This window comes from Hyperolius riggenbachi, chromosome 6 (assembly GCF_040937935.1).
Source record: "Hyperolius riggenbachi isolate aHypRig1 chromosome 6, aHypRig1.pri, whole genome shotgun sequence".
Classification (NCBI taxonomy): Eukaryota; Metazoa; Chordata; class Amphibia; order Anura; family Hyperoliidae; genus Hyperolius; species Hyperolius riggenbachi.
Genome location: NC_090651.1, coordinates 288,836,869 through 288,863,741, shown reverse-complemented (window position 1 = coordinate 288,863,741; position 26,873 = coordinate 288,836,869). Strand labels below are relative to the sequence as shown.

The 26,873-nt window shown below is 41.1% G+C and overlaps 1 protein-coding gene across 2 annotated transcripts in view; it reads right to left on the bottom strand.

The window, feature by feature from the left end:
- The window catches only part of GRIK4 (glutamate ionotropic receptor kainate type subunit 4), a 531,391-nt gene that overhangs the window by 63,527 nt on the left and 440,991 nt on the right, over positions 1–26,873 (bottom strand). For both annotated transcript variants that reach the window (XM_068241000.1, XM_068241001.1), the window contains exons 11-13: positions 23,429–23,536; positions 20,136–20,339; positions 7,761–7,874 (exon numbers count right to left, since the gene is read on the bottom strand). In XM_068241000.1, the coding sequence (XP_068097101.1) occupies positions 7,761–7,874; positions 20,136–20,339; positions 23,429–23,536 (426 nt within the window). The remainder of the gene's footprint in view (positions 1–7,760; positions 7,875–20,135; positions 20,340–23,428; positions 23,537–26,873) is intronic.

Sequence of the window (26,873 nt, the reverse complement as noted above, 5' to 3'; positions counted from 1 at the left end):
AACATCTTTCAGCATGACCGATTTGGTAGTGGGTCAGAGATAGTCTGGGGAATTGTATTCATGGAGGAACGCACAGATATCTACAAGCTAGGCATCGGTACCTTGACAACCATTGGTTACTTGAATGAAATCCTTGGACTCATTTTCTCTCCATACACTGGGTGCAGTGGGTCCTTGGTTCCTCCAGGTGCATTATAACAGCCGACCTCATGTGATGCAGCAGCAGCATAGGTTAAGAAGTCATTGTACGCACGCTATGTGCGGTAGTGCTCTTAGCATGCACTGCTATGTTACCTGCACTGCTTTCAAGTTTCAGACGCTCCCTTGATTTGCCGCGAGGCGTGAAGGATCATGACCATGATACTCCACTAGCCGCTCGTGAAGTATCACGGTCACGTTCCTTCACATCTCACGGCAGATCAAAGGAGCACCCGGTCTTAATGACTGCATTTTCTCATATAATATGTATAATGGCGTATTATATTGTATATAGTCTCTTATAAGGGCATCTCTGTCTTGGCTGAAATTATGGTTGTTACAGCCTCTTAGAGTTACAATGATATTTTTTTATTATCATTGAGCTCTGTTTTTTGGTGTGAAATATATGCATGTTCTCATATTTCTCATTATAGTAAAGTGTTCGCTATCCGGGACCAACAGGGATTGGCTGATACTGGATAAGTGTGCTTTGTGGTTGCTTGAGACTTAATGTTAAAAATAGGCCTATCTAATACAATACTATACCTCACTCTATGTGTATACCATAAACTCTGTATTCAATGTTTAAATCCAGTAATTGAGAGTACTGTATATTACCCTTGGGAGAGCAGTGGGACCCAATATTTAAGCACAGCAGAGCCCACAAACAGCCTTAGAAGTTGGCCTTCACCACTGTGAGTACTGCTGGTGATTTGGGCTGGTTGGTTGAGATTGCTGGTTAGTTGAGTTCCGGATAACCGTAACTCAACCAGACTCTACTGTATTACTTTTAAAATAATTCAACCTTCTCATGAAATAACGGAAGTAAAGCGACCCTTTGTGCTCTCTTTGTATCCGCTAATCCACTATGAGTATCACAGGTCCAGCCCTTCAATACTGAGCTGTAAATACATGAATACAAGTGGTCATTATGTCACATGGCTGTGATGTTGTGTTGCTGTTATTACCATACCACCAGCCTCTCTATCGCAGCAGTTGTTCTATGCAGTGGAATGTACGGTAGCAGGAGTCATTTCTTAACATATCATTAATATACTGTATCTTTGTGAACACATTAGCTCATTAGTGTTTCTTAGCAGGCCCAGAGTTCAGCATGCCGTTCACGTAATCGCTAGCTTTGTAAAGAGATGTAAACACATATGTATGCTAGCCGGTGTTTACTGTAGTCATTTCCTAACACCAAGGTTGGGCAATCCTTGGCAGGTCACCAGTCATTTATCAAAAAACCTGGAGTGGTGACTAAAGCATTTAGTAAGTGTTTTGGCAACTCTCCCATGTATTCAGCAACAAGTAGATTGGAGGAATGCATTGCCAACTGCTCAGCGCAGCTGCTCCTTAACTGCTTAGCTATTCAAATCATTTCAAGCAGTTAGTAGTGATAAAGTTGCTGCTCAAACAACGCCGCAGGAAGCTCAAAAATGAGATGCTACTGTCTGTCCTGTGCCATAATGTGCATGGGAGTCTATTGGGCAGGTGGCTGTCGTCAGCTAAGCCTTATGCACTGTTATTTTCTAATAAGCTTGGTGTCTGCATGCCTTTGTGCATTTTTAACAGATTTCTAACTATTACTCTTGGAATTTTCACTGCAATTCCACCAGAGAGAGGTTGTTAAAGTAAAGTTGGCGTACAATCTTAACTGTTATAAAAGTTTCAATATGTACACCCTAAAAAGACTGTAGAATGAACAAGGAAGGATCCGCAGTCACAGCGAAGTTGTAAAAGCTGGTATTCTAAAAAGACTGTACAATGAGAAACAAACTTTCTTCTGAAATTCTTTTCAGAGAAAGCTATAAGTACCTTTGGGTTCACTTTTTTCTAACTCACTCACCATGTCCTGTGGCTATTTTTCCTTAGCTCCACCCCTTTTAGGGACCATCTGTGGCGCTCCTGTGGCACTCAATTTTCCATACTTTTCTGAACAGGGGTGAGACTAAGTGCCAGAAAACGCTGTACACAAGGATTCGGTGAGTGAGTTAGTTAAAAACTGACCGCGGAAATAATTATAACTTTCTCTGAAAAGAAGATCAGAGGAAAGTATATTTGTCACCATACAGTCTATTTAGGCTTATTTCATAAATGCAGATACAGGCAGTGCATTAACTGCCCGTCAGCTGCTCCCATGCACAGTTAGTGGGCAGTTGCTGCAGCCACACAAGACTTCTGTGCTTCAATTTTTCACATTTAGGATATTTGTCCATGAATGTTTTTGTTCTTTTGAAAAAAAAGAACAGAAATAAAAGCAAAGTTAAAATGTTTATTTTACTGTCTAATCATTTTTAACCACTTCCGCCTACAGTCTTGTTCACCTTATGCATCCGAGCAACTTTCACCTCCCATTCATTCGCCAATAACTTTATAAATACTTTTCACAATTAATTGATTTATATCTTGTTTTTTCCGCCACTAATTAGGCTTTCTTTGGGTGGTACATTTTGCTTAGAATTATTTTTTTCTAAATCCATTTTAACAGGAAGATTAAGAAAGAAATGGAAAATAATCATTATTTCTCAGATTTTGGCCATTATGGTTTGAAATTAATACATGCTACCGTAATTAAAACTCATGTATTTTATTTGCCCATTTGTCCCGGTTATTACACCTTTTAAATGATGTCCCTATCAAAATTTATGGCACCAATATTTTAATTAGAAATAAAGGTGCATTTTTTTCAATTTGCGTCCATTACTATTTACAAGCTTATAATTTAAAAAGATATAATAATATACTCTCTTGACATGCATTTTTAAAAAAGTTCAGACGCTTAGGTAACTATTTATGTTGTTTTTTTTAATTGAAATTTTTTAAAAAATGTTTAACTTAAAAATGTATTTGGGTAATTTTTGGTGTGGGAGGTAAACAGCTAATTTTAAATGTAATATAATGTAATTATTTAATAAAAAATCTATGTGGGTACTATTTGGCCACAAAATGGCCACAGTCAAAAAGTCCTGGAAGCGAACGATCTCGCTTCAAGGAACTAGAAAGAGGACGGGGAAACTTTTTTTTTTTGCAGAAAGACCGCGGCCTCTGATTAGAGACCATCAGTTTTTCTGCGGGGGGCTTAGATCGAGGAATGGGAAGTATATTCCCATTCATTGATCAGGGGGGCTAACCGCAGGTGGCGGGAGCACGCACGGGAGCGCCACATGCAGCAGGAGCAGCACAGTCTATCTGGACGGATATATCCATCCAGATAGACTTAAGTGGTTGGTTAATAATGTTAAAATAGTTCCTAATTTTTCATTCCGGGTGTAAAAACTCAGGCCCTAGAATTACTAAGGTTGGAGAGCCAAAGCTTCTGGTTCCAAGGTACTTCAGCACTGGAACTGCCAAATGTACCTTATAGTAATCTTTGCTGAAGGGTTGGGTTGGAAGTATTTCAATTTCAGGGGTGATGTGATAGCTAAAAGGATGAGCTAGGGGCAAAGTTGCTTCTGAGGGATACCATTTTAATGCTTGCTATAGCCATTCTTGTTGCTAGATAACTCAATGACCTCAATTCACTAAGATCATGCTGGAGATAATAAAGCAAGAGAAAACTTGCCACCACACTGTGAGAGAGTTATCTTATCTCTTCATTCCCTAAGTTACCTCCTCTGTAGTTAAGTCACCTCCTCTTTAGTTATTTTCAAACGCAGTTAATCAACAGCCTGTGTTTAACTTTAGAATTCTGGAGGTATTTTAAGGATTGAAGAGTTAACATAAAGACAGAAGAGTTAACGTTAGGTTTGCCTGAGGTAAAATGTTTCCTGAATACTACATGCCTCATCACCATGGTGATAACTATAGAAACGTTATTAAAGACCGGAGATAAGCTTAGTGAATTGAGGCCACTGTCTATACATTGGCCTAAATTCACTAAGCTTATCTCCTGTCTTTAATAACGTTTCTAGAGTTATCACCATGGCGATGAGGCATGTAATTTTCAGGAAACATTTTAACTCAGGCAAACCTAACGTTAACTCTTCTGTCTTTAAGTTAAGGTGAGATCTCCAAAGTTAACTCTTCAGGCTGTTAACAGGCTGTGATTTAACTGTGTGTGAAAATAACTACTGAGGAGGTAACTTAAGGTGCGTACACAGGCACTACCAGCGGCAACAATGGGTCCACTGGATCCTCCCACTGGACGGTCTTTTAGCCGACAGTAGTCCGTGTGTACGCGCTGTCGGCGGACTTATAAGGCTGTTTCTGAACGATCAGCTGAGCGGATCGTTCAGAAAAAGCCTTATCAGTCCGCCGACAGCGCGAACACACGCGCTACTGTCGGCTAAAAGACCGCCCAGCGGGAGGGTCCGGCGGACCCGTCGTTGCCGTTGGTAGTGCGTGTGTACGCACCTTTAACCACAGAGGAGGTAACTTAAGGAATGAAGAGATAAGATAACTCTCTCACTGTGTGGAGGTAAGTTTTCTCTTGCCTTATTATCTCCAGCAGGATTTTAGTGAATTGAGACCATTGTCTTGTGTCATATGTAACAGATTCTCCATAGATGCATTTTTCAGTGCATTACAATTACTATGAATTAACAAAAAACAGACCAAAAGGTTGAAAACTGTGCCATGTTGCAATTTTAAAATAAATAAAAGGAGGATAAAGCAATGCTCATGTCCCCGTGGATAAGGAGGGAAAAATAAACTGCAAAAGTTTTCTTAATTTAAAAAATAAAATTGTTTATTTATCGGACAAAAATTAAGCACAAACTGTAAAATACTGCACCTGTTACTTAAGATCACTCCATAAGATTCGCCTCATCTAAAAAGTTCCTTTATTTCAGCTTAATTAAAACATGACAAAAGGATTAAAATCCATATGTGGGTCTGTGTAGTATGATGAAGCACAGGCGTTTTGGGCCGTAGCAGGTCCTCATGTGTGGGCTGGTCATGATTTGAGAAAGGACCTGCCATGGCCCAAAACACCTGTGCGTCATCATACTACACAGACCCACATATGGATTTTAATCCTTTTGTCATGTTTTAATTAAGCTGAAATAAAAGACATTTTTAGATGGTGCGAATCTTATGAAGTGATCTACAGTATACTTGTGACTCCAAAGGTGATTCCGGCACATCTAACCTACCATTGGTGCAGTGGCAATTACATTATATGCACCTGTTACTTAATACATTTTCATTTCTTACGGTTAAACATTGAAAATATGAGGCATGCTGGGAACTTTCACTCCCAATAGCTATGTAGTAGTATCTCAGTATGAAAACCTTAATTGTTATATAGTAATTAGTAGCATGTAACAATAGCAGAAGAATATCTATAAAACATAATAAACCACGATAGAGCAAACAATATGTCATTATCCTCTTTTAGAGTTATGGGGCTTGATTCACAAAGCTGTGCTAACCTAGTTAGCACGCCTAAAGACTTTGGGCGTGTAAAGTAGTTAGCACCATTTTTAAAATGAACTCGCGCGCAAAACTTTGCGGGCACACAGCGCAGTGCGCGTGAAATGTCGCATCGCGGTGCGACAAAAACGGTGCATCCGATGCACCCCATGCGACCTTATAGGCGCATCGAGTGCGCCATTTTCGTTGCACCGTGATGCGACGTTTCGCGCGCACTGCACTGTGCATGCGCGAAACTTTGCACGCAACTTTGCACGCGAGTTCATTTTTACACGCCTAAACTCAGTTTAGGCATGAAGAGGGGTTTTCACAAGCGTGCTAACAGTTAGCACCGCTTTGTGAATCAAGCCCATGAGGTCCTATAAAGCTCCAACTATGGCCTCGATTCATAAAAGTGAATGTGGTAGTTCAGAGAAGGGCGGGAAATTACCGCTAGTGGTAAATGAGGTTTTTTGCAATGAATTCATTAAAAAAATTCTGAGTGCAAGGTGATTGCGATAGCAGTCGGTAAGTGTGCGGAGTGGTGCGGAAAGTTGTAGGTATAATTTTCTGAGTGCGGTAGTTTGCCGCTGACTTCCTAATGACAAGGTGCATGCCGGGTAGAAGTGAGAAGTTATATATATATATATAAATTATTCTTATAAAATATTTAACTCTGTGTGATTTTTAAAAACCTGGGTGATATTACAACCACGCTTCCTCATATGTATCCTTAAGAATTCCATAACATTAAGTTCAAAAGGCCCCATTTGTCACCTAAAATGCTACTGAGTAGAGCAAACTCCCCAGGTCTTTTGTAACAACACGTTATCTATCGCTTCCTTACTCCCCCCTTTTTTTTTCATGAATACACTTCATTCAGTTTGCCGACACATACAACGTTTTCATTACCGCACTATTATTATTATTATTATTTTTTCTTTTTTTATTTATATAGCGCCAACATATTCCGCAGCGCTTTACAAAGCTATTACCGCACTATTACCGGTAAAACATGCATAAAACATGCGTTAAATTTTATGAATCCACTATTGCTATCAACAACATACCATGCAGTAATTTACCGCTTGGGCGATAAGGCATGCGGTAGAGCTTTATGAATCGAGGCCAATGTGGCAAATAAAGCCTTACAAACATAAAGCACAATACAGTCTAATAGGTTAATAAATCATTATTAACTAATCATTCACAATTGAATTATGTATTATAAAAGAGGCAGACAATATACCTTTAAAATTCAACCATTACCTGCTGATAAAAATTTTGTGAAAGGACTTTCAGTGGCAAAAACAAAAAATGAACAAAGAACCAGGGTGCTATAATTGCTCTATAAAAACAATGTATAAACAGTTTGTAAGCCCTAAAATATTCAATCAGAACAGTGAGCAAAAATAACTGCTGTCTTGAACAAACCACTGGTGTATAGTGCACTGTGGGATGAGTAGGGAATGAAAGATCCAAAAAAAAGTAAAGTACACCAAACCCTGGAAGCAACCTCTAATGTTATATAATTACTTTTAATGAGCGGCACATGGGTAATTGTAGGATTGTGATTTTTGGATGGTGCTTGTTCCATTTTTTTTCTCGCTTTCTTACAACTTAATTTCAATCCAGGGGTGTCATGTGGACAGAACAAAGGAAGTACCCCAACAGCAGTACAGACAGCAGGAACACCCTATCATAGGTTCTAAATTATCCCCACCGTATCCAGAAGTAAATAATTTGTCTGGAGTAATAGGGATTGGCTGGCAGCCCTTGCCCTAGCAATATAGTTACAGCATTACTTTTTTTTATTCCTCAATCGGCTATATTTTTATATTTCTTCTTTAATAAGACAGAGAAGAGAGACATGATGACTTACATCAACCGGTTTCGCTTTTCACCGGCTCAGGGCAGACAGAACAAAGGCTGATAATGATAAATTGGTTGCATTTCTTACTAGAACTTGCTCTTTGACTTACTAATCAACGTTACTGATTCTTATTTTCAGTATCACAGATAGAATCAGAAGATGTGGACCAAAATCATGTCAACCTAATCCTGACTCAATACATAAGAAAGATGTAATTTTATATAGATATGTCAGAATTCATTGTGCAGCTTCAAAGGAAAAAGAGAGGCTCAATGACACTATTTTGAATAATGCAAGCTATAATAATGTAGGCATAAAAGGCCAAGTAACTTACCATGTGAACGCGGTACAGAATGCTGATTCCTAAGGTCATGAATGGCTTGGAGAAGTCGATAACCTTTTCTCTTTCTGCTGTGATTGTGAGACCGGCAACAGCTAAGTCTGCTTTCTGTGAAGGTACAGGTAATGTTTAGAAACGGGATTTATTGTTTGCTATAAACATCTGCACAAAACAATATATTAAATAATAAACCAGTCATTATAGCACACCTGAGCTGGCCTCAAAACTGTTGACTTTTACATACTTGGGGCTTCTTCTAGCCTCCCATAGTCCTTTTGGTCCCTTGGTATGCCCTGGGTCCCCTCCCTTTGCTCACTGGCTGCTCAGTAACTTCTGCGACTGAGACACCTACTGCGCATGCACAGACTCGTCATGGCGCCCTTCTCAATCGTGCTCCCACTGCTGGGAGCATTCTGCATATGCGTAATTCTCATGGTTCTTTTGGAGCTGCCAGTGGGTGAACAGGGGGGACCAAGAGGATGCCAGGGGATCTGACAGGCTGTACATTAATTAAAAAAACATAATGCTGTGGGGAAGTGGGATGTCTCCAATTTTCACCAACAAACAAAGTATAAGGGTTTAAATAGGAAGGTTTATACAAAGCTTTATTATGAGCACAATGGTGACACATTTTAAAAGCAAAAGGTATATATTATACAGTACAAAAGTACTCACAAATACTGATCAACAAAAAGTTTCTTTTGGTCATAAATGCACTGATAGTTACACCATGAAATTGACTAAAGGTTATGTAATTCGCTTCATGGTGTAACTACCAATGCTTTTATGGCTAGTTGTGTATCATATTATATATAAGTGAAATGATTTATTATTGGCTTATTAGTGGCAACTGGTTCCAAATCTTACAGTACTAGCTGAACTTTTTTTTTTTTTTTTTTGTGGTTCAATAATTCTGACTGGTTTACAATAAAAACGCTTACTTTTAAAATGTGTCACTCTTGTTGGTTATGGTAAAGATGTATACAGTAAAAATTAACATTCCTATTTTGTACCCTTTTGCTATGTAGAAAACATTACACCATTAAGGTTTTCATATTTTTTTTTAAAAGAGAGTTTTTATTGATTTTCAACAAACAGCTCTTAATAGAGCATAAAAACAAAACAAAAACATTTCCCAGAAATAATGCAGTTCTAGTTACAATACAGTGATCGACATAGGTGAGAACCATAATCATACAGTATAGAGAGCATAGAATATTGTCATGAACAGTTACAGGATTAACAAATCGTTACAGAGTGAATCTTAATGTAAAAGGCGATCAGGAAAGGAGGCTTTAACTATATTCCTAGATTAACCCAGGTTCAGATCCTGAACCGAGATATTAATATTTAAATTCAGAATTACCGTATCCATAGAGTCAATCCATGAGGACCATATTTTAGTAAATTTTTTTGGTTGGTTACGAGTCTGGTAAGTAAGTTTATACAGTGGAAGTGCCTGGTTGATCAGTTTCTTCCATTCGGTTAGATTGGGGGGATTACTGTTTTTCCATTTTAGTGTAATAGATTTTCTGGCGTAGAATAGTAAAATCCTAATAAGTATTTTTTTACCTGCACTACAATGTATATCCTGTATCATCCCCAGCATACAAACTTTGAATGATTGAACTATGGGAAGATCCAGGACATCTCTTAGAAAATGGATAACTGACTTCCAGTAATCATTAACTTGAGGACAGAACCAGACGCAATGTAGAAAATCAGCCTGATCCTGTCCACATTTAAAGCAACGGCCATCATGACAGGGAGCCATCCGGGATAATCGGATAGGCGACAGATACGCTTGATGTAGCCATTTCAGGCCTATCATCCTGTCATAGGCTGCAATAGTGGTTTTATGGTAGTTATCTGCTATATCCAACCAATCCCCCTCCAGTATCTCACCCACCGCATCAGACCATCTCCTTTTTATAGACTCGAATTTGGGTGTTGTTTGGGAACTTAATAAGAAGTTATAATATTTCGAGATCTGTTTAGATCGATAATGATGTAACAGGAGTGTCTCCAGGCCCAGAGGGTTCAGGTCCACTTCTGTCAGGCCAACCTGGGCCCTCATAGCATGTCTGAGTTGGAAGTACCTGAAGAGAGCATGCCTAGGTAGTCCAAACTCCCCTCGGAGCTCCGAAAAGTCTCTAAACTTCCCTTCCGAGAATAGTTGGTGCATATATTTTATGTTATGGTGGGACCAGAATTGCGGATCAGGGACCGCGAAGAGCTCAGGAAGGTTGTTGTTGTGCCATAAAGGGGAGCTAAAGGACATGGGAGTAGTTGGTTCACCCAGGAGTTTACGAGTAGTTTTGTAAACTTTAATTGTATTTTGTATGAGTGAGATTCCCCCTTTTGTATTAGGGACTCCATATCTGTAGATGGCTCCACACAGGGATTCATACGAAGACGCAATGTCGGCTTCAAGTGCCAAGGTAGAGTCCTGTCTGACGTCACTCAGCCAGTATGCTATAGGTACCAGCTGGGAGGCCAAGTAGTATAAGAAGAAATTGGTCACTGCAAGACCACCTTGGGAAGTGGGTAGTTGCAATGTGGATAGGGATATTTTGAGGATTGAATTTGCCCAGATAAATGAAGTGATTAGTGAATCAATACGGCGAAATATTTTCCTATGTATCCAGGAGGGAGCCATCTGGAGAATATAGAGGATTTTTGGGGCGACTATCATCTTAACTATACAGACTCTTCCACATACAAGGTTTTCATATTTAAAGTATGTAATTGTTATGAGTGAAAATTAATTAACTAAGCCACCGCTTTCCTAGTTCCTTTATTGTTGAAAACAAATTAGACCAGTAGTGTAACCCTGTGAATCTTACAATGAGGCTGTATATGAATGGTACATTGTTATCTAAATATGTCCTACAAATAAATACATCTGCTAGAAAACAAAGGCTGTAATAGAAATAAGCTAATGAGTGTCTGAAAATAGTATTTATCAATAAAATGTTATAATCCATCCAAAAAATTACAAAACACTTTTAATTAAAACTCATTATTCAAAGGAAAACATACAATTGCACCGAGATATTGTTTTTCAACTTTTTAAATAAAATGTTATCATATATATATATATATATATATATATATATATATATATATATATGATTCTATAGACAATAGCCTTTGTAATAGTTCTCCCACTGCAGCAGTGGAGCAGAAGCTAGCAGACGCAAGGATGCTTCTGAGACGCTGCTGCATTATCAAGAGTATCATTACTAACGTGCATAACATTCCACACATTCTGGATGCATAATATCAACATCTGTTTCAGAATTTGATGTTGTGTCTCAAAATACTGACATTCACCTTTGCAGCAGGAAAATGAGTACAGCTCCCAGGGTAAAATGCACTTTGTTTATGCATTGCCTGATCAATGACATGCTTCATCAAATAGTAAAGATGTAGAAAACAGATGACACATCTGCTAAGAAGCTGGAATTAGAAGCAGACTTTAGCGTTGCCTGCCAATTAGGATATTCTGGTCCAAGTCCCAAAGCCATTGCCGGAAAGCTGGTCAATGAGGGGTGATCTCTTAAAGTGATCATGCAGTTAGTGTGATATAAAAGCTGCCATGGTTATTTATTTTAAACAATGCTGATTGTCTGGCTGTCTTTTTGGTCCTCTCCCTGATACTTTGAAGAGGAACTTTAGTGGAAAAGAGGGAAAAAATAAATCAATACATTGCAAAGTGAGCCGTTAAAAAATAGAAGCGGGATCAAGAAATGATTGAAATTCACCATGATATCGGTTAATATTGTTTGCTCCACATTCAGCATGCATGTAATCATCTTTACTTCTTGCCGACATGAAAAAAACAGACAGCACCAACTGCCATTATAACCATACCCCCTAACAATGCGATTGGCTAGAAGGTTATTTTTTTTATAGCTATACATATGCACAGAGGGAGATACTGGTTGCTTTGCAGTTGGAAACAGCCGTTGTTTCCCTCAATGCAATGAGGCTCCCACAGTGTGATAACAGGACCTAGGTACTGACATCACACTGTGGGAGGGGTTTCACTACAATATCAGCCATACAGATGTCCCTGATAATCTATTTGAGAAAAGGTAAATATTTCATATGGAAAAGGGGGTATCTGATTGGGATGAAGTTCAATGTATGGTTACAGGTTCTCTTTAAAGAGACACTGTAACATCAAAAAGTTCCACTGTGGGGTACTCACCTCGGGAGGGGGAAACATCAGGGTCCCAATGAGGCTTCCCACGCCGTCTTCTGTCCCATGGGCGTCTCGCTGCAGCCCTCCGAACAGCGGCATTCGGCCGCGGGAGGGTTTTTTTTACCTTTTTTTTTTTTCAATCAGGTAGCTAGCCTAGCATTAGCTACATGATTCCTCCCTCCCTGCGGCATCCCTCCCACCCCTCCAATCGCTGCCGGCGATCATACCCAACAGGAAATCCCGCTCTGAACGGGATTTCCTGTTAGGGCTTCCCTCGTCACCATGACAATGATCGGAATGACGTCATCGACGTCATGACTTCAGGGGGAGTCCCGATTCACCCCATAGCGCAGCCTGGCGGTGATTGGCCAGGCTGCGCTGAGGGTCTGAGGGGGGGCATCTTTCGCGGCACGTAGCGGCGGATCAACGGCGAGCAGCGGCGATCGAACTAAACATGCAGCTAGCAAAATGCTAGCTATGTGTTTAAAAAAAAAATTGTAAAAAAAGACCAGGGACTGAGCAATCCACCACGGCGGTAATGGACGACCTGAGCTCGTCCATACCGCTAAGGAACTGTCGCGAAAATCTTAAAATTTAAAACACATACAAATTAGTACATTTCTTGCAGAGTAAAATGAACCATAAATTACTTTTCTCCTATGTTGCTGTCACTTACAATAGGTAGTAGAAATCTGACATTACCGACAGGTTTTGGGTTAGTCCATCTCTTCATGGGGGATTCTCAGTATGTCCTTTATTCTTTATAAAGACATTCCTTGAAACAGATTTATACAAAGATGCCGGCCAGCCTCCCTGCTCGCTGCACACCTTTTTTGGGAGTTGGACAGAGCAACTGCCATTCACTGAGAGCTTTTAAAAGTACCTACTGTAAGTGACCGCAACATAGGAAAAAAGTAAGTTATGGCTCATTTTACTCTGGAAGAAACATACTTCTTGTTTGTATATGTTTACATGTATTTTAAATTTTAAGATTTTCGCGACAGAGGTCCTTTAAGTTCCTCTTTCAGTGCAGAGTACATGACATAACAGCTTCCTGGTCAGCACACTGTTTAACTGTAATATCACCCACTTAGCAATAGGGAAACATGGACATTACCTTGCACATTCAGTTGTAACTGTCAGCTGCTGATATAAAACTGACAGCGACTGTTATATTTCAGTTCTGACAAAATATTGTCAGAACTGGAAGGGATCACTGCAAGCAGAAAATGGTGAGCTCCTGAGAGGAACTGACGGTGACGTTAGTATTTTCAATATTCATTTACAGCTACGTCATGTGTTTATTTTAAATAATTTTACTTGATTCAGGTTCCCTTTAAGCTAGCAATTCAGTTGCTGCTTAAAGACGCAACTGAAAAATATTTCATAAAATTAAACAGTAACAGTAAAAACTGTCTATTTCATTTATAAAATATCAATTTCCAAAACATTTATTATTATTAAACTTTATTCATAAAGCACTAACATATTACGCAGCGCTGTACAATAGATAGGGGAGACATTACAACATTAAAGGACTTCTAAGGCAAAAAACCTATCCTTTACTCACCTGAGGCTTCTTCTTCCAGCCACCTCAGACCCTCGCCACAGCCCTGATACTCGTCTGTGTCCCAGGTGGCCTCCCACAATGGTGGTGATCCACTGGCGTGGTCAGCTCTCCTGCGCAGGCGCAGTATGTATGAGATGTTGTGCGTGGGCAGGCGCAGAAGAGTCGACCCCGGCGGCGAGTCGCTACCATTGCGGGGGGCCAGCGGGGAAACGGATAAGGACCAGGTCTGTGGTGAGGGACTGAGATGGCTACGAGGGGCTGGAAGAAGCCCCGGGTGAGTAAAAAATAGGTTTACTATAACTATAATATATAAATATAATATATAAATACAGTATATATATATATATATATATATATATATATATATATATATATATATATACTATTACTATTACTAAAATAGGTAATAGATAGTATTTTTTGACTCAGAAGTCCTTTAACCTCCTTAGCGGTAACCCCGTACTACACACGGGGTAGCCGCCGTGGAGGATCACACGGCCCCAGGACTTTTTTTTTTTTTTTAAGTGGTGCAATACGCTTTAGCTGGCGGTTCACTAGCTAAGCGTATGCACAAAGTTGCTCCGGTCCCCCGCGATCGCCCGCAATTGCTTCCGGTATACGTACCCTCCGGCATTCCCACACTGACGCAGCCGCCCAATCGGTTCAAGGCTTCGGGATGATGGCAATCGGGATTGCGGCTGACGTCATGACATCATCTCCGATCGTCGCCATAGCAACGCTGGAAGCCGATCGGGAAACTGCGCTTTTCGTGGGATCGTGGCGAGGTACGTATAGCCGGCGGCGATCAGCAGGCATGGGGGGGACCGGAGCAACCTTGTACATACGCTTAGCTAGCGAAATGCTAGCTAAAGCGTTTTTAAAAAAAATTGGGGGCAAAAAAAACTCCTGGTGGACGCAGCCTCAGAAACTGCGTACCGCCAAGGGGGTTAAGCAATGTCACACAGGGGCATTACAACATTGTCAGGCTTCCACATTGTGACAATATTTATTTTTGTAGGGACAACAGACACTGTGTAGAGATGCCTCAAGGCATTCTTCCCGTTTTATTGAGTACGTAGCTACTGTGATGTCTTGGAAGTGAATCTATTCATAGTAGCAACAAAGTTTAAAGGGATACTGTAGGGGGGTCGGGGGAAAATGAGCTGAACTTACCTGGGGCTTCTAATGGTCCCCCGCAGACATCCTGTGTTGGCGCAGCCACTCCCCAATGCTCCGGCCCCGCCTCCAGTTAACTTCTGGAATTTCTGACTTTAAAGTCAGAAAACCACTGCGCCTGCACGCCCGTGTCCTCGCTCACGCTGATGTCACCAGGAGTGTACTGCACAGACACAGACCATACTGGGCCTGCGCTGTGCGCTCTTGATAACATCAGCGGGATCGAGGACACGGCAACGCAGGCGCAGTGGTTTTCAGACTTTAAAGTCTGAAATTCCAGAAGTGAACTGGAGGCGGGGTCGGAGCATTGGGGAGTGGCTGCGCCAACACAGGATGTCTGCGGGGGACCGTTAGAATCCCCAGGTAAGTTCAACTCATTTTCCCCTGATCCCCCTACAGTATCCCTTTAACCTTTCCAGGACCATACATCTCTGGCCACTGCTGATCTATTTGGCTGCAGTAGTGTTTGAATCAGACCAGAAACAAGCATGCATCTAATCCTATCAGCTCTGGCAAAGTTAGAAACATCTGCTCTGCATATGCTTGTTCGGGGTCTACGGCTAAAAGTATTAGAGGCATAGAATCAGCAGAACTGCCAGGTAATTGGTATTGTTTAAAAGGAAATAAATATGGCAGCCTGCATATCCCTCTCGTTACAGCTGTCCTTTAAGAACCAGAGCCTTTTCATTTAATTTTCACTCTGCAATTTATGGGACTGGCTCACAGAGTTCACTGGGCCAGGAGCCAATAGAATTGGCTGCTACATAGTGCTGGGAGCTCAGCTGTCACCAGACAGCTGAGTTTAGCAGAGATTTGTGTGATGATTGTGCTGGGATTCAGCGTAGTTAAATTATGAAATGTCAGGATTTAACTTCCACAAACACGGCAAAGATGTAACTTTGCACAGCCCCAAACTGGTTAAAATCATGTGTTTAGTAGAACCTCTGGCAACAATAGATGTTTTCAAGCCATTGTGTGCTGCCTGAGGGACAGGGCCAATCTGGTGTATTGGAATTTGAACAAAATATATGAAAACTGTGGAATCACCATCATAGCAGAAGCATGACTAGGTAATCCCACACTAAACAAATTCCATGTAATCCAAAAAGTTGTCCATCCTTACTGTCATACCATGCAGTAAGCAATAACGAGGGGAAAGAAAAGGCGTTTGTAATAGTCTGAATCTCTGCTGCCTGCAACAGCTGTTTTACGTTTATTATTTATACTGTCCTTGCAAAGATTTGCTTGGTGTTAGGCTGAAAATCCCTAATTAGCCTGTCTAATGTGGTGCTTTAGCCTGATCAGTGCTGCTTACAAGTTCTTTCCTCGGCTTTTCATTTACCTATTGTTTCATTTGATAAAGCCTTCAGCTTTGTTCTTTGGCAACTTTATTACTGTCTTTTAATTAAAGTCCAACTAAAACCAAATTGAAGTTGTTAAATTCTGAAAGCAAACATTGTTTGCTGTGAATTATAAGTGTTACGTTTGGCCAGGCTTTTTTAAGTTTAGAAATCATTAGCATGCAGCTATACACCATCCAGGCAGACATAAGAGCTCTACACTAGCTGGTTTCCCCGTACAGGAAGTAAGGTCTTGCTATCCCACTTCCCGTTATCTATAAGTCTACACCAGCCGGTTTCCCCATACAGGAAGCAAGGTCTTGCTATCCCACTTCCCATAAACTATAAGTCTACAGCAGCTGGCTTCCCCATACAGAAAGCAAGGTCTTGTTATGCCACTTCCTGTGAACTATAAGTCTACACCAGCCGGTTTCCCCCATACAGGAAGCAAGGTCTTGCTAGCCCACCTCCTGTGAACTATAAGTCTACAGCAGTGGTCCTCAAACTAAGGCCCACGGGCCAAATGCGGCCCGCAAAGGCTTTTTCACTGGCCCCCAAAGCAGAACATGTATACCTTATAGATGCGGCCTGCTGTTGTACCTTTAAATATCGGCGGCCCGCATATAGAATAGCAGTGCTGGCACCCCCTATCCACATACTGTAGAAGCCAGTGAGCAGTAATTTGCTGGCTTCCAGCAGTCATTTGGTCACCTTGGTATGCTTCACTGTCTGGTGTAAAAAGACGTTCTTTGGGCGCAGCATGACTGAATGGCTGCTGCTGGGAGTTCTCCTCTGGGCATGATTAGGGGGAATCCATACCTAGATTCAATGTAATGTTTTTCAATATCATTTTATGTATATTGCGGCCCCCCAGCAGTCTGAAGTATGTTGACCCGGCCCTTGACCGAAAAAGTTTGGGGACCCCTGGTCTACAGCAACTGTGCACAAGCCCCTGCTCATATCTTGTGTATAAAACATAAAATTGATGAGGTGGGCACTGAACTATGCAGCTAAGCAAATAAAAATGTCAGCCAGACAAGAACGTCTGCTTATCTGCATGGAAGGCTCATGCAAGATACAAGTGCATGGATTATTTCCATGCCCCACTGTTGTCAGCAGTGGTGCTTGGATACCCCCAATCATGAATTCGAGTGATCATGAATTTGACTTCACCCACATACGAATTGACTCATGACTAAAGTCGGCGGGTTTTTAATCACAAATACTTTTTGAACTTTGAAAGTTTAAAATTGATTTTCTCAAAAACTATAAGGTCTTTTTGAAAAAAAAAATGTCCTCTTGTTTCCACTGTTCTTCTTAACATATCTGGTAAATGTGGTGTTTCTAGCATGTAAGGGGGCTGTGCTATTAACCATTAAAGAATAACTGTCAGGCTGCAAAAGCTAATTTAAACCTCTATTCTCCTGTGTTAAACAGTTTAGAAGGAAGCCAAAAAGGCAATACTGAAGTTAAAAATCTCTCTTACTTTGATGTTTGCTGAACAGCAAGGCTCGTTATTCCCAAGCTCCTAAAGAGGCCGGCAGGACGCATAACAGATACTGCAAAGCATTCTGGGGTTGCTCCTTCTCCCCACTCTCTTGGTCCTCCCCTTCATTTCCCTATATTGCCCTAATTAGGCTGCTTTCACAGTGAGACGTTACAGGCTCATGTTACAGCAGCCAGTAACACAGCCTAACTCACAGCACTGAAAAATCATTTAGCTGTTCACAGGGCACATGTTCCGTTAGAGTCCGCTATTGTTCCTAGCCACATGGCTAATTAATATTCACTGCACAGTAATGTTGTCCGGATCATGTACCATCTTTTTTGTAAGTCGAATCATCAGGAAGCACCGTAAGGGAGGATATTACGTCACAATTGGCTTCATACAAGACAGACAATTATGGAACCTGCCATGAGGTGGCAGGAGCATCGTTATCTGCAAATACTATATAAAAATTCTGTGAAATCCAAACGTGGACAGTGAAGTGCATATGTAATGTAAGTACAGCCAATATTTAGCTACTGATATATGTGTTTTTTTTCTCTAACGCCCTATACCTAACAGCTCCTCTTTAAAGTCGGCAGGTTTTTAATCACATACTGACTAGTGATCACGAGTAACTCGTAATCATGAGTCGGGTAACGAGTGCAATCACGAGTACATTCGTGATCGAGAGCCAATCACTAATGCTGATTACGACCTTGTGATCACAAAAAATGACTCGTGATCATGAGTTACTCGTGATCATGAGGTCGTGATGAGCACCTCTGATTCTCAGAACTTCCACTGCCATGCTTTGTCACCACCTTCAGCCACATGTTATTTACTACAATGCTAGGATATGTAATCTGGCTTTTGTTATTCTTCCCAATTTAGGAGTTACATGGGGACAATTAGTTAACCTACCCACCAGCAGAATCTATAGAGGGCAGACAGCAATTTGTACTGCACTGGCAAGCACATATATCTCTTAAAAAAGTATGGTAAGGCTAAGCTTGACAGTTTGGTCAAAAACATTTTCCCTATAGTGCTTATTTGATAGTGGCACTTACAGGTTAATATATAGCATTATAAATAAACTTTTATTTGACGAAGCCAGCTGTTACCAGTGCAGTATGTTGTGGATAAAGTCTACCGTTTACTCATTAGTGAATGTCTTTTCTATCATTCAAACCCTGCTTTGGTTTTATCTTTTTAACTAACCTCCCTGGGGGTAACCCCGTCCCCGAGTCAGGCTGGAGGTGAAAAAAAGAAGAAAGGAGCTGTAATCCCAAGCCTGACTCGGGGTACTCGCAAGGAGGTCTATGCAGAGTTTCATTGGCGTTTCAACTCACCTCCCCTGGGATCCAGACGCTGGCAGCCTTCTCCTTCCAGTTCTCGGAGTCTCTGGATCCCTCTGGTGAGATTGCCATTTGTCGTCATGAGGACAGACGGTGATCTCACTATAGCATTATAGCGCCACCCGGAGGACAAAGGGGGAATTGCAGCACTGAATCCCAGGGAGGTGAGTAAGTGCAGGACTGTTGCAGATCTCATTGCGGCAGGATTTTTTCCTGGTTTTAGCAAAAAAGCATGGAAAAAAATTGTACCACATGCCCATTCCCTTTACATCATTTCCATCTACATAGGTTTGTACATTGTGGAGACAAGAGTTGATTTCTTTTATAGTGTGACGACCTATAGTGAGCATTGGCAATCAGAATACTGTGAGTATACTTATTCATACACTTGCTCTTTCTCTAAAGGTATTACAGAAGGCCCTGTTAATGCTTATTCATTTTTTTTAAATCAAATACATAACCCTATAAAGGGCTATGGCAGCCACTCTGCAGTTAGTACTTCTTTGTATTGATGTCCAGCCACAGAAGTGACCTTAGTTATACAACCCGCCCACCCACATGACCATACACAATGTTGTGTTGGAGAATAGGTTCTTTAATATTCATGTGTTGGCGTGGCCAAGCACTTTGAAGCTCCATCTTCACTTGCCTACCTCATACAAAGAAGTTGGTTTCATGTCCGGTTGGCAGGTTTCATTACTGTCTGTGTCCTTATTTTTCAGATATCCTCAATAACTGACCAAATGGCAGATGCCATTTTAAAAAGGAAATTCAAGTGAGTAGAAACTCTACTACTAGGGACTGAGACACGAATACATAGTCATCTGGGGTTATAACGCTTTTTAATTTTATCCATACTGGAAACAATAAGACCAGCTGTAGAACCATGCAAACATATGTACATATGTTAGTAAACCCTCATAAGACCTATTGTTACTGCAGGTTTCTTGTATTTACTAAGTGCTTCAAGTAGGGATTGTCAATAAGATGCTAATGTTGATTCTGTTGCAAACTTTATGCTAATTGTATGTTAATCTATGCAAAAACATGCAGCTCAGAAATAGACAAATCAAAAACCGCAGCTGTTGCAGGTTATTGGAATTTATTGGACGTTGCATAGAATATGCATGAAATACAGTAGAATTATTAGCATTTCCCTTACCATCTCTAGCTCACAATATATCATTAATAAACAGGTGGTAGATTTTTGGTTCCATTTCTTTCCTTACCCTGGATATCAGTTCTCCCACCATTCCAGTCCAGGTCCCGTTCAGCTCCGGAACACCATATAGGCCATCAGCAACTAGGCGGATTTTGTAGTTAAAATGAAGTATCTTTGATAGTTCCTTGAGCATGTCCACACAGAAGCCCTCATAGCGGTCATTTCCCTTCAGTTCAAGGTGGTTTGGTTTCAGCATTAAGTATGGGTTTTCCTGTAAAATGACTAGTTTTGGTTATTTCTATAAGTGTAGGTAATGTTTTGATAGTTTAAAACATTTTCTTAAAAGGAATGTATAGTGATTTTTACTTTATTTTTTTAATTTAGAAATACTTTTTTTAAATAAGCACAATGAAGTAAGAGGCATCCAAGGGTATATAAAACTAAGTTAAAATAAAATAATAGGAAAAACGGAGGTGGTGTACCTCTAAAATGACAATCTCATAAGGTAATGAAATGTATTGGCACAGGCAATGCGTTTCGCGGGTCTGAGCCCACTTCCTCTGGCCAATGATAATGCTAGTAGCAGAATCACCCAGAATAATAAGCGCCTCTGGGCACCAAACTGTATGGCATATTGCACTATTTGGGCTCCCGTTGTGCTTCTTTGTTACGGTGTCAAGGCACCGAATTATACCCACTTTTTTAAAATTAAAATATTTAATCTCAAAAAATGATTTTTTTTTAGTGTTGGTGTTTGAATTCAGTATAGTGTTATAGTGTCAGTTTAGCTGTTCGGCACCAGAATGTGTGGACAGGGACAGGAGGAGCTCACTGCTCTGCATGTCACATTGCGCTTCATGTGATTCTAATTCTTCCTCCTTAACCCTCCTGGCAGTCTATTGAAAACCGACAGGGGGCAGCGCAGCAGTTTTTTTTTTTTAGTTTTTTTTAAATCATGTAGCGAGTCTAGGGCTCGCTACATGATAGCCGCATCCCCCCACCTGCTTCGATCGCCTCCGGCGATCTGCGATCAGGAAATCCCGTTCAAAGAACGGGAATTCCTGGAGGGCTTCCCCCATCGAATGGCGACGGGCGGGATGACGTCACCATCGTCATCGTAGTCGTGACGTCATCGGGAGTCCCGATCCACCCCTCAGCGCTGCCTGGCGCTGATAGGCCAGGCTGCGCAAGGGGTCTAGGGGGGGCGGCGCGGCGGATAGCGGCGAATCGGTGCGGAGCGGCGGCGATCGGTGTGCTCATGCAGCTAGCAAAGTGCTAGCTGCGTGCAGCAAAAAGAAAAATATGCGAATCGGCCCAGCAGGGCCTGAGAAATCCTCCTGCGCGGCTTACGTTCAGGGTTACCGCCAGGAAGGTAGCATTGGAGTCACTTGAAGGTATACAGAAATACAGAAGGTATTTGTAATTATTCAGGTTGGAGTGAGCATATGATGTCTTCCACAATTCATCACTGCTGAATATGCAAATCATCCTTTTGTTGTCCCTGAAAGCTAAACACAACCCCAGAACAGCTGGAATGCAATGATGTGTCAGCTTGTTAATTGTACAGAGCCACAATAATCCATCATGCATACAGACTGATTCAGAGTGGTTGATCCTCATCAGTGCATGGCATGAATGAATATGGCTCTCTGGGTTAGGACTTAAAGGGAATGTTCAAGCAAAAGAAAAAAATGAGTTTCACTTACCTGGGGCTTCTACCAGCCCCATGCAGCCGTCCTGTGCCCTCGTAGTCACTCACTGCTGCTCCAGTCCCCCGCTGGCAGCTTGCCGACCTTGGAGGTCGGCGGGACGTATTGCGTACATTTTTATGCATTCCCGCTAGTGCAGGAACATTAACACATACATTTTTACGCGTTACTGGTTCAATGCGTAAATTTTTACGCATTGAACCAGTAATGCATAAAAATGTATGTGTTAATGTTCCTGCACTAGCGGGAATGCGTAAAAATGTACGCAATGCGTCCCGCCGACCTCCGAGGTCGGCAAGCTGCCAGTGGGGGACTGGAGCAGCAGTGAGTGACTACGAGGGCACAGGACGGCTGCATGGGGCTGGTAGAAGCCCCAGGTAAGTGAAACTCATTTTTTTATTATGCTTGGACATTCCCTTTAAAACACCCAGAGTTACAGATTGTCCAGCAAGCTCATGGTGAACCAAAAATTCTAGGAGTGTGTAAGCGGCTTCATCATTGCATTTCAGCGGTTCTGGAAGTGTGTTTGGCTTTCAGATACAACCAATGGACAATTTGGCTATTCAGCAGTGATGCATTTTGGGAGACCCCATATACTCACCTCATATGCCAGAATAATTGTAGATACCTTCGCTTTTTAGAAGGCAAATTGCTTTTTTGTCTAGCATTTTAGTAAGAGGACTTTTTGGTCAGTTTTAGCCCCTTAAACACTCCTAGGAGTTCTGGTTCACCATGAGCTTGCTGAGCAATGTTCCCATTGATATATATGGTAAAATATATGAGGGTGCTTCGTCTGGTTCATTTTAAGGTTAAAAAAATGCCTCTCTGGGCCCTGGCACACCAGAGAGCGTTTTGCGGGTATTGTTTCCTTGAAAAAAAAAACCCCTTCCATCGACTTGCATTAAAATCGCAGTAAAATTACTGTGATTTTAATGTAAGTTAATGGAAGGGGGTCTTTTAGAAACAAAAATGACCAGCAAAAGACTTTCCGGTGTGCCAGGGCCCTCTGTCTCAATTTCCCTCCGGATATTTATTTTAAATTAACAGAAACTTCACATACAGTATGCCTACTTTGCAACTATTGCAATCGTGTCCCAAGTTTCTGTGCTCCTGCAACACAGGGAGTATCATTTTTGCATCCCTGGGCATTATGCTTTAAATACATCAATAGCTTTGGATTTTAAAAGTCCAGAACAAAGTAAAAATTTAAATCATTATTGTTTTCTTTTCTTCAACAAAAATGCAATTTCACTTCAGAAAGCATATTTTTCAAACCATTTTTTTCACAGTATGATATGATTGATATTAATGTATTATTAATTCATGATTATCTGTTTTTTATTCTATTTCTCTACAAAAAAAAATATTGAGCATATTCTGTGGCAGGCGCATAAGAATTCGCATTCAAACATTTTCCAAAGCACCCTGGGACTGACTTAACCAGAATGATGTGCAGAAACCCAGAGCAGTGGCCTAAAGCAGCCAATCCAGTTTCAATTATTAAATGAAACATTGTTTCTGATTGTCTGCCCTGAACAAATATTGTCCTTTTCTGACTGTTTTTTTTTTTTATTTTTTGCATCACTCTTGATAAATTGACCAGGCTGACTGATGATTAAATCAGTAAATCAGCAAATTAAAGGGGACTTACTAGGATAGTAGTGATTATCAGTGTCTTGTTAGCCAGAGTGTCAGAAGTGTTTTGGAGGAAGTATCTTCTGTCCATGGAAATACCATTTGTGACATGCCATTGTCCAATCTGGAATGAAAAGATTATTGTCCAAGTACTGAATGTAACGTTCTTATAAGACTCAAATACTTGATTAAAAATAATAACTTGCTATAGCAAAATACAAAATAATGTTTTTTTTTTTTTTTTTTTTTTTAAATATTGGAAGTCCTTATAGTAAGGCCTTTTTTTCCACGAATGGTTGGACTGCCCGTTTGTATTGTAAACAATATCATACTAAAGTTTTTGCCAGATGAGGCTCATTACATATTTTCAGTTGCGATTATTCTTCAATTGCACCACAACATTGTCAAAAGGTTGCACCGCACCTTGATAGTGCAGTGCAGCCATGGGGCATACAGTACCAATGAAAAAACAAACCCCTATGATATAATAGATTGTATATATAGCACTGATAACGAATTAGTAGCAAAGAAAAGATTCGTATTTCTTTATTTTCAGTTAAATAAACAAAACAAAACAAAAAACATTACATCATTCTATCATATTTCCTGTTTAGAAACCACACTCTGGCCCATATGCAATTCACTTTTTCACCTGAGTTTTCTCCTAGGTGATATTTTCAAACTTGTCAATAAAATGCCTTTTAAAAAGAACCAGAGACGAATGAATAAATAGATTTATACATACCTGGGGCTTTCTCCAGCCCCATCAGGCTGGATCGCTCCCATGCCGCCTTTCTCCGCTGCCTATATCCGCCGGTACCGGGTCCCGTCATTTTGGCCAGTCAGGGCCAGTCGACGCAAGTGCAGTGTGCTCCCTCCATACTGCGCAGGCGCATGCATAAAGAGACGGAGGGAGTCCCTGTGGATGCGTAAAACTGGCCGTGTCTGGCAGAAGTGACGGGACCAGAAATAATGACCATTCGAACTTTCCTGCAGTAAAACTTTATCTCAAGCTGTCTCTCAATGTTTCTTGGCTGTTTAAGTGTTTCAGAAAACAGGACTGTATTCAATCCAGTGGGTGGAATAGCTCCGAGAAGCTCTTATGCATAGATTACAACTGAATGTTTGTTTAACTCTTTCTGTACTGGAAAACAACATGAGACTTTTTTCTTTGTTATTCTATCTTCTTTTCTGTATTATTTCTTAGCTTTACTACACATATAATTCATTATTTCATAGGTTGTTTTTTTTTGCTTCAGGTTTGTGTTAAAGGAAAACTGTAATTATTGAGAAAAAAAGAGTTTCACTTACCTGGGGCTTCTGCCAGCGCCCTGGAGCTGCCCTGTGCCTGCGTCGGTACTCGACGATCCTACGGCTCCCCTCCCACACGGCTCAGTTTCAGTTTCGCCATCTTTCAAGTCAATGGCCACTGTGCCTGCATCACTCTGGCCACGTGCGTCCTCGTTCGTTTTCCCACCACTGGGAGTGTCCTATGCAGATACAGTAGAGATTTTCTCGTACTGCGTCTGCCCAGTTACAGGGGTGCAAATGAGGACATGCGCGACCAGGGCTGCACAGGCGCAGTGGCCGTTGTCTGAAGAAAGCAAAACAGAGACGCGATGGGGACCATAGGATTGTTGAGTACCGGCACAGGGCGGCTGCAGGAGGCTGGAAGAAGCATCGGTACATGCTGCACCACACTGCTATCATAGTGATAGTCCCATATGCGTCGGGATGTGACAATTGTGCGTGATGCAACAGCCGAAGTATGAAAGGATCCTGAGGGTAGTAAAATCTGCCACATGCCAGCCCAGCAGGCATTTTCTCAAAGTTCTGGCTAGGTTTGCTGGATCTGTAATGTTTTCCTTTAGAAAATATGTCCCCAGTTCTTTACTGTAGGGTCAGGGTACTGAAATCCCCTGCCATTTAGTCAACAGAGCTAGCTAATATGGCTAAACTGTGACTATAAGCTGCACCTGAACATCAGAGTCTTTATGCTGTACTGGCTAGCTCCTGGCATGGTGGGCATGGACCTTTTAGGACAAGCCGATAGTAGTAGTGGGGGCTAGAGTCAGTCACCAAGTGAGGCAATTTGGTTTCTGTATTGTTAGATACTGTACTTGTATAGCACAGCAGTAAAGCAAAATTATTTTCATCTTACAAATCATGTTAGTCAAACCAGCAGGTGGAACTATAGACAAATTATGAAAAAAATATTTCTAATACATCTCTTGAGTCTAATAAAATAAAATAAAAAATATTATTTAAAACACTAAAAAATAATTAGCGTAAATTTGTCAGAGGGCTGTTTGTAAAATCAAAATAGGCCTCTAATTAAAGGTAAGTTAAGAGCTGTGTATGCAGAGGAGTACAGTGTTGGACTAGGAGGTGAAAAAATCCACCTGCTGGCCAAGCAGCAGAAACCCTATGTTATCACTCCCAATAGAAACCTGCAGCAAGTCTTCACTGTGAGCAGCAACACCTGATTACTGCTGCTTGGGAAGCAAGTGGATTTCCTCAGCTTTTCCAGCACTGACACTGAAGGAGTAAGTCTCTCCTGCCTACAGTAATAACTTTAATGCTGAAGGTGGCAGAAAACTTGTAGAGACATGACACTTTATTGGCAGCTTTACCACTGGTAGCCACTAGAGGGTAGCTCCCTCACTATCGTTCCACTGGGATGAACGTAATTTGCTATCTTCAATGTAATGGTAAGTGTTGAGGTTACAGATCCAGAAAGCTTTCCCAAAGCTATCAGAACAAATGTTGCTGGCACAGAGGCGGCAAATTATAACAGTGACTGCTTAAATTAGCTGTCAGGCTCCCTTATAACTACATTAAAGTGGTGAAAGTACACGCGTGTCAAATTGAGTAGCCTGCCTCTTTTTTTTCCACTTCATTATAAACAGACTGATAAGTGCGAGCAGCTTTGTAACAACCAAATGTACAGTGTTAAATGTATTTTAGATTTCCAGCTAAGGTGTGAAGCTATTTTTCAGATTTAGCCATGTGTGGATAATTCTATTAGAGCCCCATGATTAATCCAATTGGGAAAAAAATCCAAATATCTTTATTTGTGACTCAAAATTGCTGTTATGTTACCTCAGCTGTTCTGCCTGGGAGGGTCATTCAAGCTCCAGGTTACTCTTCCCTTCTTTATTGTTTGCTTTTTCTACGAGTGCCACATTACCAAATCACCGGGCAGCTTCACACGCACAAACACATTGCACTCACAAAGCAGTAGCACTCAGAATTAATCCTCAAGGGCGTTCTTTTAGGTCAGCCCTCCTTGCCATTTTATGTGGCTCTTGAGAGCTTCCAATGTCCATCATTGTAAGCAGCAGAAGAAAGACAACACATTGCCTTCCAATACAAAAGAGCACACCGGTGACAGTGTTTCTGACTGACACATTATCAGTCTGAGCAGGGGTGCAGCAATAACACACAGGAACCTACCTCCC